This window comes from Eurypyga helias, unplaced genomic scaffold (genome assembly GCF_000690775.1).
Source record: "Eurypyga helias isolate BGI_N326 unplaced genomic scaffold, ASM69077v1 scaffold15932, whole genome shotgun sequence".
Lineage (NCBI taxonomy): Eukaryota > Metazoa > Chordata > Aves > Eurypygiformes > Eurypygidae > Eurypyga > Eurypyga helias.
Window position 1 is genome coordinate 1,571 of NW_010236780.1, and position 13,422 is coordinate 14,992.

Genomic DNA, 13,422 nt, shown 5'->3' on the forward strand with positions numbered 1-13,422 from the left:
CGCAGGTTGGAGAAATCCCTGGAGGACCGTTTCCCGTGGGAGGGACCCCACGCTGGAGCAGGGGCAGAGTGTGAGGATCCTCTCCTGAGGAGGAAGGAGCAGCAGAGACAATGTGTGATGGATTGACCCCAACCCCTGTTCCCTGTACCCTTGAGCTGCTTGGGGGGAGGAGGGAGAGAAATGGGGAGCAAAGCTGAGCCCGGGAAGAAGGGAGGGGTGGGGGGAAGGTGTCTTAAGATTTGGTTTTAGTTCTCTTCTGCTGTTTGATTGGTAATAACTTAAACTGATTTGCCCGAGTCTGTTTTGCCCGTGATGGCAATTGCTGAGTGATCCCTCAAGTGATCCCCGTCCTTGTCTCAACCCATGAGCCATCTGTTACGTGTTCTCTCCCCTGCCTAGCTGAGGAGGGCAGCGACAGAGTGGCTTTGGGGGTACCTGGCCTCCTACCAGGGTCAACCCACCACAAAGCTTTTCTAGTAGTAATTCAGCACCTGTTAGTACTCGGAACTTGATACGTATGTGTGAGGGGTGGAGAAGTGCATGCTGTAACTTATTTCCAGTATGTTTTCGGAAGCTGTAAACAAAACTGGCCTTTTCTTTTAGATGTTAATGTTGACTAGGTGGGGGTGGGAATATGTAGATACACAGAAGGGGGATAAATTTCTGATTGCAGGAATGTAACCTAGTTTGGATGTCATAGTATGTGATAAGGGTTTGTTGTTTGTTCTTACGAGTCCTGAAAAACTGAGAGCGCACCTTAGGGTGGCCATATCTCCAAAATGAAAGTGTAGGAGAGTTCTGCCTGGTCCTGATCTACCTAAGGAACAGTGGGATCAGGGCAGCAGATCCGTGACAGCTGGATGCGGAGCAGTTGTCCGATGCCTGCCGGGAAAGGGAATTGGGAAGCCCAAGGAGACGCCTTCTCACCATGTGAGGAAGCAGGTGTGTTTGAAGGATGCCGAGTGTGGGAAGAATCGTCGGGTTGTATGCTGGCGGTGACTGGGTCTGTTGTGTGGGTAGATCCACGTTTAAAGTGCACACTGGTGGTGATGGTAGCCTGGAGTCTTCACGCTACACACTTGCCCACAGACATCAGGGACAGGCGTTGGAAAGCAGCTTTTTGAGGAGGAAAACATGCGTTTTGAAGTGTCTAATGGCTTGGTTTTGTACACTTGGTTCCATAATATATATGGGGGGAAAAAAATAAAGGGGAAGAATTAGAGACACGGCAAATCCAAATGAACTGTAATTTTAGGGAGGCCACTGGGGAGGATAGCTATGAGATACAGCCTCGACAAAAACTACTGGATTCCAGCAGGTCCATCCGGTTTGGTTTCTGCTACCACCTGTCTGTCCCTCTCTCCCTCTTCACTGCACTTCTCTAAACAAGCACTGGAAAATGAAGAACTGGATTATTCTTTCTGAATCTAGAATATTTTCCCAGTCAAGCAAGGAATAATGTGGCTGTTTATCTTAACAATGAGGTGGTGTTTGTGACTGCAATTCCGTGTTGTTCAACCAGGCGTTTTTCTTCAGTGGTTTTGTTTGCAGCTATAATCCTAACATTTCTAGTTCAGTGTTTTTCAAGATGAATTTTGGTATTTCTTTTTAGAAACTTTGTAGAAACTCTCCTTCCTTTGTTCATAACCCTTTTAGGTTAATTGTTTCTTTTACAAAACGCTGATTTGACATCAGCAAGCCGTTGGTTAGTGTTTTGTGTCTGAGCTGTATCAAAGCACTCTTCAAGTTAAATACCTGAACTGGCAGGAAGGAGGTGAACAGCTCGGTGTCCTGGCTTTCAGTCATTGCTGGAGTGTCAGTCCTTGCTCCTCCTGAGTAGTTATGTTGGCTATTGAGAAGGTACCTGGAGTCAGCTCCCTTCTTGGAAGGACATCACTTTTCCCTGATGACTGTCTGCTGAGGAATAGGGGAGTTGAAGTCCTTTGACAACCTGTGATGGTTTTGACTGAGTTCCTCATACACGTTGTATATCGCTGCAGAGTCTCTTCCAGTTACCTGGATCACTTGAGGAATGATGGGTATGTTTTCCCTGTACAGATAATCTAAATTTATCTGACCAAAGAGATTCACAAGTGTGACTGAGAATTATGTACAGACTGCCACAAAGTGAAATGAAGCAATTTTGTTTGAGAAGCAGAAGAAATCCGAGAGAACTGGAATTCTGAGGCAGTTGTGATAGCTCTGTGTTTAGCAGAATTATGTCAAGGTCTGTTCAGCTTAACCCTTTGACTTTTCTGATGATTTTCCTGCGACCGACAGTTTTCATTTCAGGGTATAATTACTACAAAACTGTAGTAAATTAATCCGCAAGGGAGAAAGGGTTATCAAAACTGGAGTATGTACAAGAGTAAGCGACAGTTCTGTGCACAGCCACAATATTAAACGGTGCCTCATAGCACAGAGCTTTATAAAATGTGAGTTATCAGCGTTTTCCTTCACGGGTCACATCCCTCGAGCTGTACTGTGAGCAGTCTCTGTCCTGTTTGTCTCTTTCAGCATTCTTTTTTTTCCTACAGTAGTTGTTTGGATGGAAAAGTTAGTGTGAGGCAAGTATTTAGATATTTTTAGTAGCCTAATCGGATGAGCACATGTCCTTCTGAAAAAGTATGTGTGGGGAAGCAACTGTCTCTGGGCATTTGGAAATGGGGGAGAAGGTCGAAAGGCTCTCAGCAGAACAGCTGCATCCACTGACCACTGTTGGAAGCACTGCACTTGCAGGGAGGGGAAGGGTTCCTACATTAAACATCCTAAATATGTATTTGGGGTAGAGTAACAGTAATAGAGATGAAAGCTTTCTTACTTGCTCTGACACTTGCAGGGAAAAATCAGTGCGTATGGTTGGTAAAGGCTGTGCCTCAATCCGTGTGTTTTTGAGACGTGTCTCTGAGAAGCATTGTGGCCTTGAGGCAGCCGTGTTTCACCAGAGGACTCCACGTCCAACTCCTGGTCTTTAACGAGTAAAACAGTGTGTGAAATGGCAGCTGGGATGGAACAAACAAATGGTTTGTTGTCACTGAATAATGGGCTACTCTGCTCCCACACTTGTGACTCCAGTTCTTCGTCAGGAGTACAGTCGATTCCAAGCTGCTAGGAAGGAGTACAGATTGAAGCTAAACAAATGCCTGCAGGCTGATTTACTTGCTGGAAGATGGTTAATACTCATCGGCATCTACATATTAACCCCCATCCTCACTAACGCGGTGCTTTGGGAGATAAATATATGGTTGACGTGGTTTCATCTGATTAAAATAACACTTCTGCCTCTGTGGCCCCAGGGCACCTTTGTGGTGCCCCTTACTTGAGTAGCTCCTCTTCTACTGTTACTCTTGTTCCTCTGTGCTCCTCGCACCTTTTCCTCCCTCTTCCTGTTACTGTCCATGTCAGGAATGCAAATACAAAACTAAGTTACAAGTAATCCTGCAAATAAGTGTTTTTTTAGTTTGTGGGGTTTTTTTAACACCATCAAGCTGTGAAACCTTGTGTGCTGAATTATCTGTTTCCAAGGAGTGGAAAATACAGTTTCACCGATTAGCAGCTTGTGTGCCAATAAGTAATTAAACTTATAATGAGGGGTACGCAGTGGATAGTGTTAGCATGTTAGCAGCTCAAGCTTGGTGTCAAGGAGAAGCATAGGTTCACTCTGACCGTGCTGCGGGATCTGCTTGCGTATTATGAGGCTGTAAGCACAAGCATGCTCCCTGTAACAGGAAAACGTGGCTTTTCAGGGTTTGTGCAATTAGATGATGCAATCAAGCCAATCTTGAGACTCGCCATCACCTCCAGTTCCTCTGTCCCTGTTCCATCTGTGCGGTCCAGTCCCTTCTGCCCCCTTGGACCAACCTCCCGTGTAGTTGGATGTCTCTGAAAGCTGCATCCTTGCTGCCCTGGAGGGGTTTTGGCATATTAGGTTTTTGGCATGTTAGCAAGGTGAGTCAGCTGGAGTGAACTGATTATTAAAAAAATTATAAACCGAGTTGAAAGTAATCACGAGGGTGTCTTTCAAAGGTTAAAGCAATCACAAGTCTTTCACAGGTGATTTCAAGCAATTAAAGCAAAGCTAAAATGAGACCAGAGGCAGTAATTTGTGGTGTGTTTGGCCTCACGTGCGTGCTGTGTCTTTTCAGGTGAGGATGAACAATCTACCGAGATGGCTGCACGGTGGGAAGATGAGAAGGTGACTGAAGCTGCCTCAGATGGTTTTGTTGCTATTAAAATCGACACCAAAAGGTTTGAATCTGTTCTAATCCTGTTTCTTATGCAATCTTTCGTTGTCAGTGATGAGAGAGAGGCTGATCTGGAAGGTAGTCTGAATACAAGGTTCCAGCACATAAATGAATTCAGGGCTCCTGAAGCCACTAGAGCCTGAGAAAATCCCAATTTGACTGTTGTGTTCTGCAGAATATTCATTGCGTATTTCAGCCTGTATTGCATTACTGGTAGGAGAATGCTTGAGGTTGCCCTTTTTCAACAGGAAGAGCTACAAAAGTTACGTAAAAAAGCTGGAATCTAAAGGCACGTACGCTCGGGGCAGTTCTTGATTTGTCAGCTTACATGACAAATTTCAAAACTCCAGTGAATTCAGAAAGAGAATAATCTGTAAAGCCCTGGAGAAAAATGTGTGTGTGTGTTGTGGCACACACAATAGAGAAGCACTGGAGCTACTGGGTAAATTACTCAGCTGTTTTTGTTACGTGTAAGTCTTCCAGTTCTTCACACTTCCATGTGCAGAAAGTGCGTGGACATTTCCAAAAATGGTGGTATTGTGAAATGCTTTATAGACATTTTATTAGACTGACTATATTATTTGCACTCAATAGACTCAAAGTCTTTTTTTCCTGAATTGCTGCTTAGCCCCGTTTCCCTAATCTTATCTAGTCGATGGTGACAACCAGGCATTGTCACCCTGTCGACACTTGTGCAAAATGTTAATGAGAAGATGCAGTGCAAACTTGCTTTTAGTGCTCTCTCAAGTATTTAAATAGCTTAGTGTGTGGCAGGATGGTTATTTTTATGATGAAAGACTTAATCTGCTGTTGTTGCAAAGTGATTGCTCCTCTTAAACGAATCCTTTCTTTTAAACAGTGAAGCATGCCTGCAGTTTTCTCAAATTTGTATCCTTTGAGATCAGTTTAGATGCTGCATTGTGATTACAGACAATTGCTCTTTACAAATTAATACTGTCCTTAAGACAAATATTTACAAGCTACATTCTTAAAAATGTAGGCACAAAAATAAGCCATGAACTGTGTGGTTGAAAGATACCATCTATGTGTCCAACTTACTGTCAGCTCTTGGAGAAGGTGAACAGCTGTCAGATCCACAGGTATGGAGGTGGGAAAACATCTGCCTGCCTTAAAGAGGTCGCTGTTCACAGCTCGGGCATTCTGTATGATGCTGAGAAAGGGAACCCAGTGCCTGGATTTTCTTAATGCTGTAAAGAATTCATTAGTGTCTAGATAAGACGTTGTCTCAAACTAGAACAAAATCTTTGAAGTCAAAGCATACTCGATTGTTGAGTATGAGTGTGTTTGTTGGAGAGAAATATTTTGGCTTAAACCGTTTCAAAGAAAAGAAGTAAAACTGGTCAGTGTATGTGATGTTTTCCAGCATTTTTGTTAGCATCTTTTTTCCTTCCTCCCTTGGCACTGACTACTGGCAACTAGATGGCGATCGAATATTGGGCTTGAAGGTTCTGTAGGAAGGACTTCTGCTTTTCCTTTGGAAGTTAGTTTAGAATCTTTTGTCGTGTTCTGCCCTTAACTGTTGCTGTGCAGATCCTGTCGTGTGCGTTCCATCCAGTTTTTTTATAGGAGACAATGGAATCCCTTTGGAAGTAATTGCTGGCAGTGTTTCTGTTGAGGAGCTCGTTACCAGAATCCACAAAGTTAAGCAGGTAATGCTAGCTGACAGACTGGATCTTTCCGATTGAGGCGGGTGTGCTCACACGCTCAAGACGAGATCTCCCTGGCCCTTAGCACGTGTCATGGGGAAGTAGGAATTATCGGTTCTGTAGCCTTCCGACAACAAAATCCGCAAAACTAAACCCAGTACACAAGTTGAACGGGCTGGAAAGCACACTGCTTTCACGGATTGTTTCAGATCACCTGCGTAACAGCCACAGTATTGAAGGAATGTGTCAGGAACTCTAAACTGGAATGACATAAAAAGTCATTGAAAGTGTGGAAAATAGTCAAAGTTTCATAGGTGTGTTGTGTGGTGTTTTTCCCCCAAATTTCTTAGATGCACACAGTGAAAGGGCAGCCTTTGGAAAATGGAAGTCCGTCACCTGCTCCTTGTCCCTCCTCTCAATCTGATGGTGCTCCGGAAAATACGCCGTCCGGAACAGTGGAGTTTGGTGACTCTCTGTCTGAGACGATAAGACCTTCCGCTGGCAATGGTTAGTGCTTTCACACAAACGCTCGCTGACTTGCTATCAAAACTGTTCTCCTTTTTGGAAGTTGTGACCTGATGGTATATTGAGTGGACTCGTTGAAGAAAAACTTGGGTATCCCAGAATGCTTCTTGCAAGGCTAGAGGAAAGAACAACTTGCCATTCTGCTCCGTTTCAATGAGTGAGAAACCTATGGGTCATGATACAATAAAAATTGTGTACGCTTTCTTTACATAGGATTAAATCTAAAAAACTTCTTTGGGTTAGTAGCCTGAAAGCAAATTGTTGGGGGTGGGGCAAGTCTGAATAGCAGAACCTCCTATCTCCTTGAGATACACTAGTTGTTGCAAATTCTGGCCAATAATACTAAACATAATTTTTTAATGATAAGAAATACACATTTTTCTCTGATGCATTGCTTTCTTTTAAACCATGTGAAGATGGAGCAAATTCAGGTCAGGCAAGCCAGGAAGCAACTAATTCTTCAGGTGAGCAAGTGAGTGATGCTCAGCCTGTGAATGATCTTACACTCAGAGTAGAAAGGTAAGTCGTCTTCTGCTGACTTCCTAATGTATTGCCTTTGTTTCTCAGAAGGCAGTTTTGTTGGGGTGGGCGGGGGTTCTTGGATAAACAGGCTTAATTACAGAATTTCTGGTACTTATTTTGGTGTTATCTGGCGAACGTTTACGTGGGCTGGTTTTTGTTCAGATGTCTGCGACAATGCTAGGGCTGATAGAAAACCAGCTTTTCAATTAATGTCATTTTTCACATACTCTGAAAGAAAAGGATAGCCTGGAAAAATAAAAATGTTCTCCTGATAATATAACCTGAATAGAGACAGTGTTTGCTGCAAAATTTCTGAAGGAGTTAAAACATTGAACTGAAAACACTTGAAACTGAGGTAATAAAGTGCTAACCTAGATTCTGTACAGACATGCCACCTTATTTCTTTTTCTTGTCTGTCTGATGACTCTCTGTAGTCTAGGCGTATTGAAAAAGCCAGAGGAATCCTATTCTGAGACTCCTCTTTTGATCAGTGAGCCGTAACGAGGTCTGAGCGATGCAAGTGCTGGTATCTTAAGTATAGTGACCAGAAGCATCTGGTTCAGTACATGGTTTGTTCATTAAATAGGTTGGTTTTAAGTACAAGATTTAGGGTGTAAAATGTTTTTTTAGAATCTGTAAGACTAATGCTATCTGTGATACTCTACCCAAACCAGCACATAATAAATAGGATTCTTTATACTGCCAAAATACATTTTTTAACTTTTTGACGTTTAATTTGTTTTCTCTGAAAGGTGTTGAACAATAAGTATAATTTTTACTTACTACTGATGTCATGTTTTAATTGATAAGAACAAATCATAAGAAAATACAGCCAGTATTTTACTATAAATACAAAAATTTTCTAATTTTGCATTGATCTTGCTGTAGACAAACTATGCTGTATTTGCATGTGTTTCTTTGGGGTGGGGGGGGGAGGAAGAGACAAAGCTCTGTGGTAATTAGTGGTTTAGTGTTAAAAAGGAAAATGGATACCATACAAACAAAATTTTTCTGATTATCCGATGCTGTTCGGTCATTCCTGCCCTCTCTCTAAATCTAAAATATGTTGTAAATTGCTATGTTATGTGGGTTGTGGGGTTTTTGGGCTTATTCTAAGGCACCCTTCTGGATAGATGAGACAGATGAGCATCTATGAGCATCTATGTCAGTGCTAGACATGAATTGCTTTCCATTTTAGGGAGTGATGTGCAGAAAAACCAGATGACTTCATAGTTAAGAAGAGATTGAGATTTAGTGTTTCTGTTCCCCGTAGAGCATAAATATTATTGCTTATTGTAGTCTTACAAGTTACTTCAAAGGAAGAATATGTAAGATTCTTCACTTACTGAGTGGAAAAGGACAGAAGGAGTATGTTGGAACTCAGTTAAGAGTTGGAAACTTGGTGGTGTATGTGTCACTGTCATTGTCACGTGTTCCCTTCTTCTGCAAGCGTGTGCAAATGCTTCTGCAAGTGTTTTAAAACTTAATAATAGATGCTGCGATTCTAAGACTTTTCACTTCATCCTTATATTTAGAATAACAAAAAAGCTTGAAGAAAGACGGGAAGAGAAAAGGAAAGAAGAAGAACAGGTAATGCAAATGTAAAACCGCTTGCCATTTTTTTTATAGAATCCCAGAATGGTTTGGGTTGGAAGGGCCCTTAAAGATCCTCTAGTTCCACCCCCCCTGCCATGGGCAGGGACACCTTCCACTAGACCAGGTTGCTCAAAGCCTCATCCAGCCTGGCCTTGAAGACATCCAGGGCTGGGGCATCCACAGCTTCTCTGGGCAACCTGTGCCAGTGCCTCACCACCCTCTCCGGGAAGAACTTCTTCCTGATATCCAATCTAAACCTCCCCACTTTCAATTTAAACCCATTACCCCTTGTCCTGCCACTACAGACCCTTGTAAAAAGTCCCCCCCAGCTTCCTTGTAGCCCCTTCAGGTACGGGAAGGTGCAATAAGGTCTCCCCGGAGCCTTCTCTCCTCCAGGCTGAACAAGCCCAACTCTCTCAGCCTGTCCCCATAGCAGAGGGGCTCCAGCCCTCGGAGCATCTTCGTGGCTTCCCCTGGACACGTTCCAACAGGTCCATATCCTACTGATGTTGAGGCTCCACAGCTGGATGCAGCACTCCAGGTGGGGTCTCACCAGAGCAGAGTAGAGGGGCAGAATCCCCTCCCTCGACCTGCTGGCCACACTTCTCTGGATACAGCCCAGGATACGGTTGGCCTTCTGGGCTGCCAGCGCACACGGCCGGCTCATGTTCAGCTTTTTGTCTACCTTATCCCCTTATTTGAGTGAATGCTTAACTCCTTTTTAAACCAACGTATTTCAGTGTTGCCTCACTCCTGTCTGAGGCAGTTTTGTGGTCTGATGTGTGTGTTTCTGTTCTTTATTCAGAAAGAAATTAAGAAAGAAATTGAACGGAGGAAAACGGGTAAAGAAATGTTGGAGTACAAAAGACGACAGGAAGAAGAACTGACCAAACGCCTGTTAGAGGAAAGGAACAGGGAAAAGGCAGAAGAGAGGGCGGCCAGAGAGCGGATCAGACAACAGATTGCGCTGGTAAATTCTGCGGTTTAGAGGACAGCTTGCTGCTGCTCTCTCGCGAGGGCCACCAGTCTGCTAGAAGGACCAATTTTCTCATTTGGTGCAACTTAGAAAAATTGTCCGTTTTTCTGTTGGGAATCCTGTGGCCTTGGATTGCTACTTAAAACCCAAAAGCATACAATTGTTAGGTTTGCTGCGTGTAAAATGAAGCTTCTGCTTTCATAGTCATCGTGGTCTTTTCTGTCCGAATGAACATACCAACTTGGTGGTGGTATTGAGGCCAGTGGAGAGTTATCATTCAGACATAAATATAATTGCAGTTTAAGCATAGTTCTGGAAGAGAAGCACAGGGAATAGTTAAGTGTGGGACATGCAGAAGAACAGTGATCTCAATGGTGGTGAGGATTATTTTCTGAGCTTGTATGTATGTGTGTACATATATGGATGTACATGGTTTGTAACAACGGAAATCCCTCCTTCTATTGGGTTTTGGCCTAGAACACTTGGGACTGGCATCGTGTAGCTTGTCGTAAGATTTTTCCTTGTGTTCACTGGAGGGTTAAACATGCACGGGAAGGTCATCTGCTAACAGCTGCTTGCAGGAAGTGACTCACTGAACGTGTCATCTTGGCTAATGACAAGAGATGGTGTGGTTTGGCAGGGAATCGTGCTTTGCAGCACTGCTGTCTTTTCTCCATATGGCCTGCTTACGCCTGGCAGTTGGGTGCTGAGTGCAGCTTGTAGCTCTGTTTTAATGAACGTGAAGCTACGAGTTGGGGTAAAAATTAAGGTTTCTGTTTGGTCCTTCCACAGGATCGTGCCGAGAGAGCAGCTCGCTTTGCAAAATCGAAGGAAGAAGCGGAAGCTGCAAAAGCTGCAGCTCTTCAGGCTAAACAGGCTGAAATAGAGGCCAGAAAAGAAGCGTCTCAAAAGGAGCGAAGGTGAGTTGCTGTAGGGTGTATTTCTGAGGAGAGAGGTAAAGAAACCTACACTTTTAAGAGAGATAATATATCTCCTCATCTATTCATTGATGCCATATTGAACTATTTCAATAATGACCTATAAAAGTGGCTTTCTTTTATAGTATATATTGGTAACTATTGGCATGAATATTATGTTCTCTGATAACTTCCATAGGTTTGACATTCCTGATTATGAAACACTAACCACTTTTCCTTCTGTGTTATTGTAGTTAAGTGCTTTTTCTGTCTGATCTTGGATTTACATACCACGTATAACGGGGCTAGGTGGGGAACTAGGTACGGTCAGGACGCGATAGAGAGGGCGAGAGAAGGTCAGGACTGCGCTGGGGAGCATGGTGCCGACCCGGCTGGCTGTGGGTGACTGGCTTGGATTCTGCAAGGCTCGACTGGGCTCATCAGCTGCCTGGGTCAGAGCTGTCTCCTGCTTTGCCCAACACGGCTGTTTTGAGAAAAACTCTAACCTGTGGAGACCTTGCCTGGAGTTACAGAGCCACGGTACGACTAGTACTGCCCCTGAACAGAGGGCAGCTAGGGGAGTAGCAGCCTGTGTAGGTGTTGAAGCTCAATCCTGGGTCACAGGTAGCTGAATATAGAATTTCTTGCCAAGCCAGCCCTCATAGTACTGCTAGATAAAAAAGAACAAAAGTCATAGAGGCTAGGCAAAAGAAATAAGGTTTGTGTTTCATTGTTTTGCTCATTTTTTTGCATGATGGATGTCAATACCTTGTTTGAATGGTGATGGGTCTTGGACTCTGATAAAAACCACAGGAGACGCGTTGTGATATATAAGCAGATGGTTAGCAGCGGATCCAAAGTTCTGATCCATCTGCACTGCCATGAGTGGGATGACTGTCCCTCTCTTCCACGGCTCAGTACTCCCAAGCTAAAGCCCCAGGAGTCGTCTGTAACTGTTCATATGCTGACTGACCCTGATACGTGTCCTGCAGTGCAATAGCCAGGATCCAGTTCCGCCTCCCAGATGGCTCCTCCTTTACTAACCAGTTCCCATCTGAAGCACGACTGGAGGAAGCGAGGCAGTTTGCTGCACAGGTAAATCAGTGTTTCGTTTTCATAGCTATGTGCTGATTCCAGCTTGGTGTGGCATTAACTAGTTGTGGGTCCAGGTGGAATTGTCCTCAGCTGCTTTCCTTTTTGTTTACTTGAGGGGGGTTTTGGTAGCAGCCTTTTCCAGGGCTGCGAACTGCCTTTGTGCTCCTGCAGCCTGTCGTTAGTAGGAGATAGTAGGAGGTGAAAAATCCTTCATTTGTCTGAGGCTGATTGATAGTTTGACATGGAACTCCTGGGTCAGTGGCAAGGTACCCGCAGCTGCTGAATCTGCAGTTGTTTGGAAGGGAACGGTTAGAAATAAAATGTTTTCTTTGTATTTTCGCAGACGGTTGGTAACACTTACGGCAACTTTTCGCTGGCGACGATGTTTCCCAGGAGGGAGTTTACCAAAGAAGATTATGGCAAGAAGTTACTGGACCTAGAGTTAGCACCCAGCGCTTCCGTAGTGTTGCTGCCAGTAGGTGTTGGTTTCTGGTCCGTTTGCTTTTCATTTCCTTGCAAACAGCAATACTGTAGCTGTATAGCTGCTTTAGTTGGGCATGGTAATATTTGGCTTGAATTTGGGGGGGTGTTGTGTCTAAGACAGGTCGCAAAATTAACCTTAATTTTTGTCAGGACTGATGTGGAGGAGGATTGTTTTTTCTGAAGCAGATAAATGGTGGTGTTATAGAGATTTGCCTAATGTGTAGCCAGAGGAGTTCTCTTGTGCCTGCTGAGCTGCTTCGAAATTGTGGATGAGATAGGCTGCCTCCCAGAGCATGACTTTCACATCTGACAAGTTTCCTTTCTGTGTTCACACCCAGGCGGGAAGACCTGCTACTTCTGTCGTTCAGGCGTCCGGCGGTGACCTGTGGAAGTTCTTGGGCACCATACTTTATCCCCTCTTAGCGGTTTGGAGATTTATTAGCAACTTCCTGTTTACAAGTCCACCCCCCTCACAGTCTGCTGTGAGATCCGCTCACCAGCAGGACCTCTCAAGTCCTTCAGCGTCCAGCAGCATCGAGCAAAGCAGGTAATCGGGACTGCTTGAGGCAGCTCTTTCTCTAACTGCTCGCTGGAGTTGTTTTCACCTTGTAGTGGGGAACTGAGCTGTGTCTGCTTGTAGCTTCTGGCCAGCACCCTTCCAGCTGGTTGAGAGGGACAGCCTGGTGGCTGGCAAACTGCACAGCAGCCCTGACTGGGTTTTCTCAGTTGTTATCTGTGTGGTCAAGCAAGATCTCTGTTTGCTTCAACTGCCAGTGATGGAGCAGAAAAAGCATTGTCTGGCAGAACTGATGCCTGATTTGGACAGTGAAGGTTTAGTATTGTGTATAGAATGAGATCTCCCCTGGGCCAGTTCACGTGAGGCAGCCATGCATCGCCAGGGGCTTCTGTCATTTAGCAGTCAAAGATTTTCACGGGGGTATTGCTTCCCAAGGAACCAAGGGGCTGAACAAACTCTTCTTGGGGCTGAGAGAAGGAAGGGTGTGTGGTTTGCACGAGGAGTGACTAATGCAATAAATGCAGTTATTGCCAGGGGGAACTCCAACCTCACTGTCCTTTGTACCCTAGGCAAGCGGTCCGGAAACGAGTAGTGGAAAAGCGGGGGGAAGACTTCAAAAAAGAAGGCAAAATATATAGACTGAGGACTCAAGATGACGGAGAAGATGAAAACAATACTTGGAATGGGAATTCCACACAGCAAATGTAGTTTTGAGTAACTTCAGTAATCACTGTCTGGCTTTTTTTTTCCCTTATTTGATCTAAGTCAAGCTTCTGGACAAGTGGGACTTACTTTACACTGACTGAATTCTTATTCCTGCAGTGGAGCATGGAATAAAGTCGCCCAGGTCACAAAACCAGAGTGGGTGTAGCTGAGATCT

The 13,422-nt window shown here is 44.4% G+C and overlaps 1 protein-coding gene across 1 annotated transcript; it reads left to right on the plus strand.

Annotated features, from left to right (window-relative positions):
* The first annotated feature begins 4,168 nt into the window (after positions 1-4,168).
* Positions 4,169-13,250, plus strand: UBXN4 (UBX domain protein 4). The gene is made up of 12 exons (XM_010147225.1): positions 4,169-4,248; positions 5,104-5,132; positions 5,796-5,914; positions 6,262-6,412; positions 6,853-6,955; positions 8,494-8,548; positions 9,360-9,524; positions 10,323-10,450; positions 11,440-11,542; positions 11,886-12,017; positions 12,364-12,572; positions 13,112-13,250. Exons 1-12 carry the CDS (start codon positions 4,169-4,171, stop codon positions 13,248-13,250), a joined length of 1,413 nt encoding a protein of 470 aa, XP_010145527.1.
* Positions 13,251-13,422: the final 172 nt, after the last annotated feature.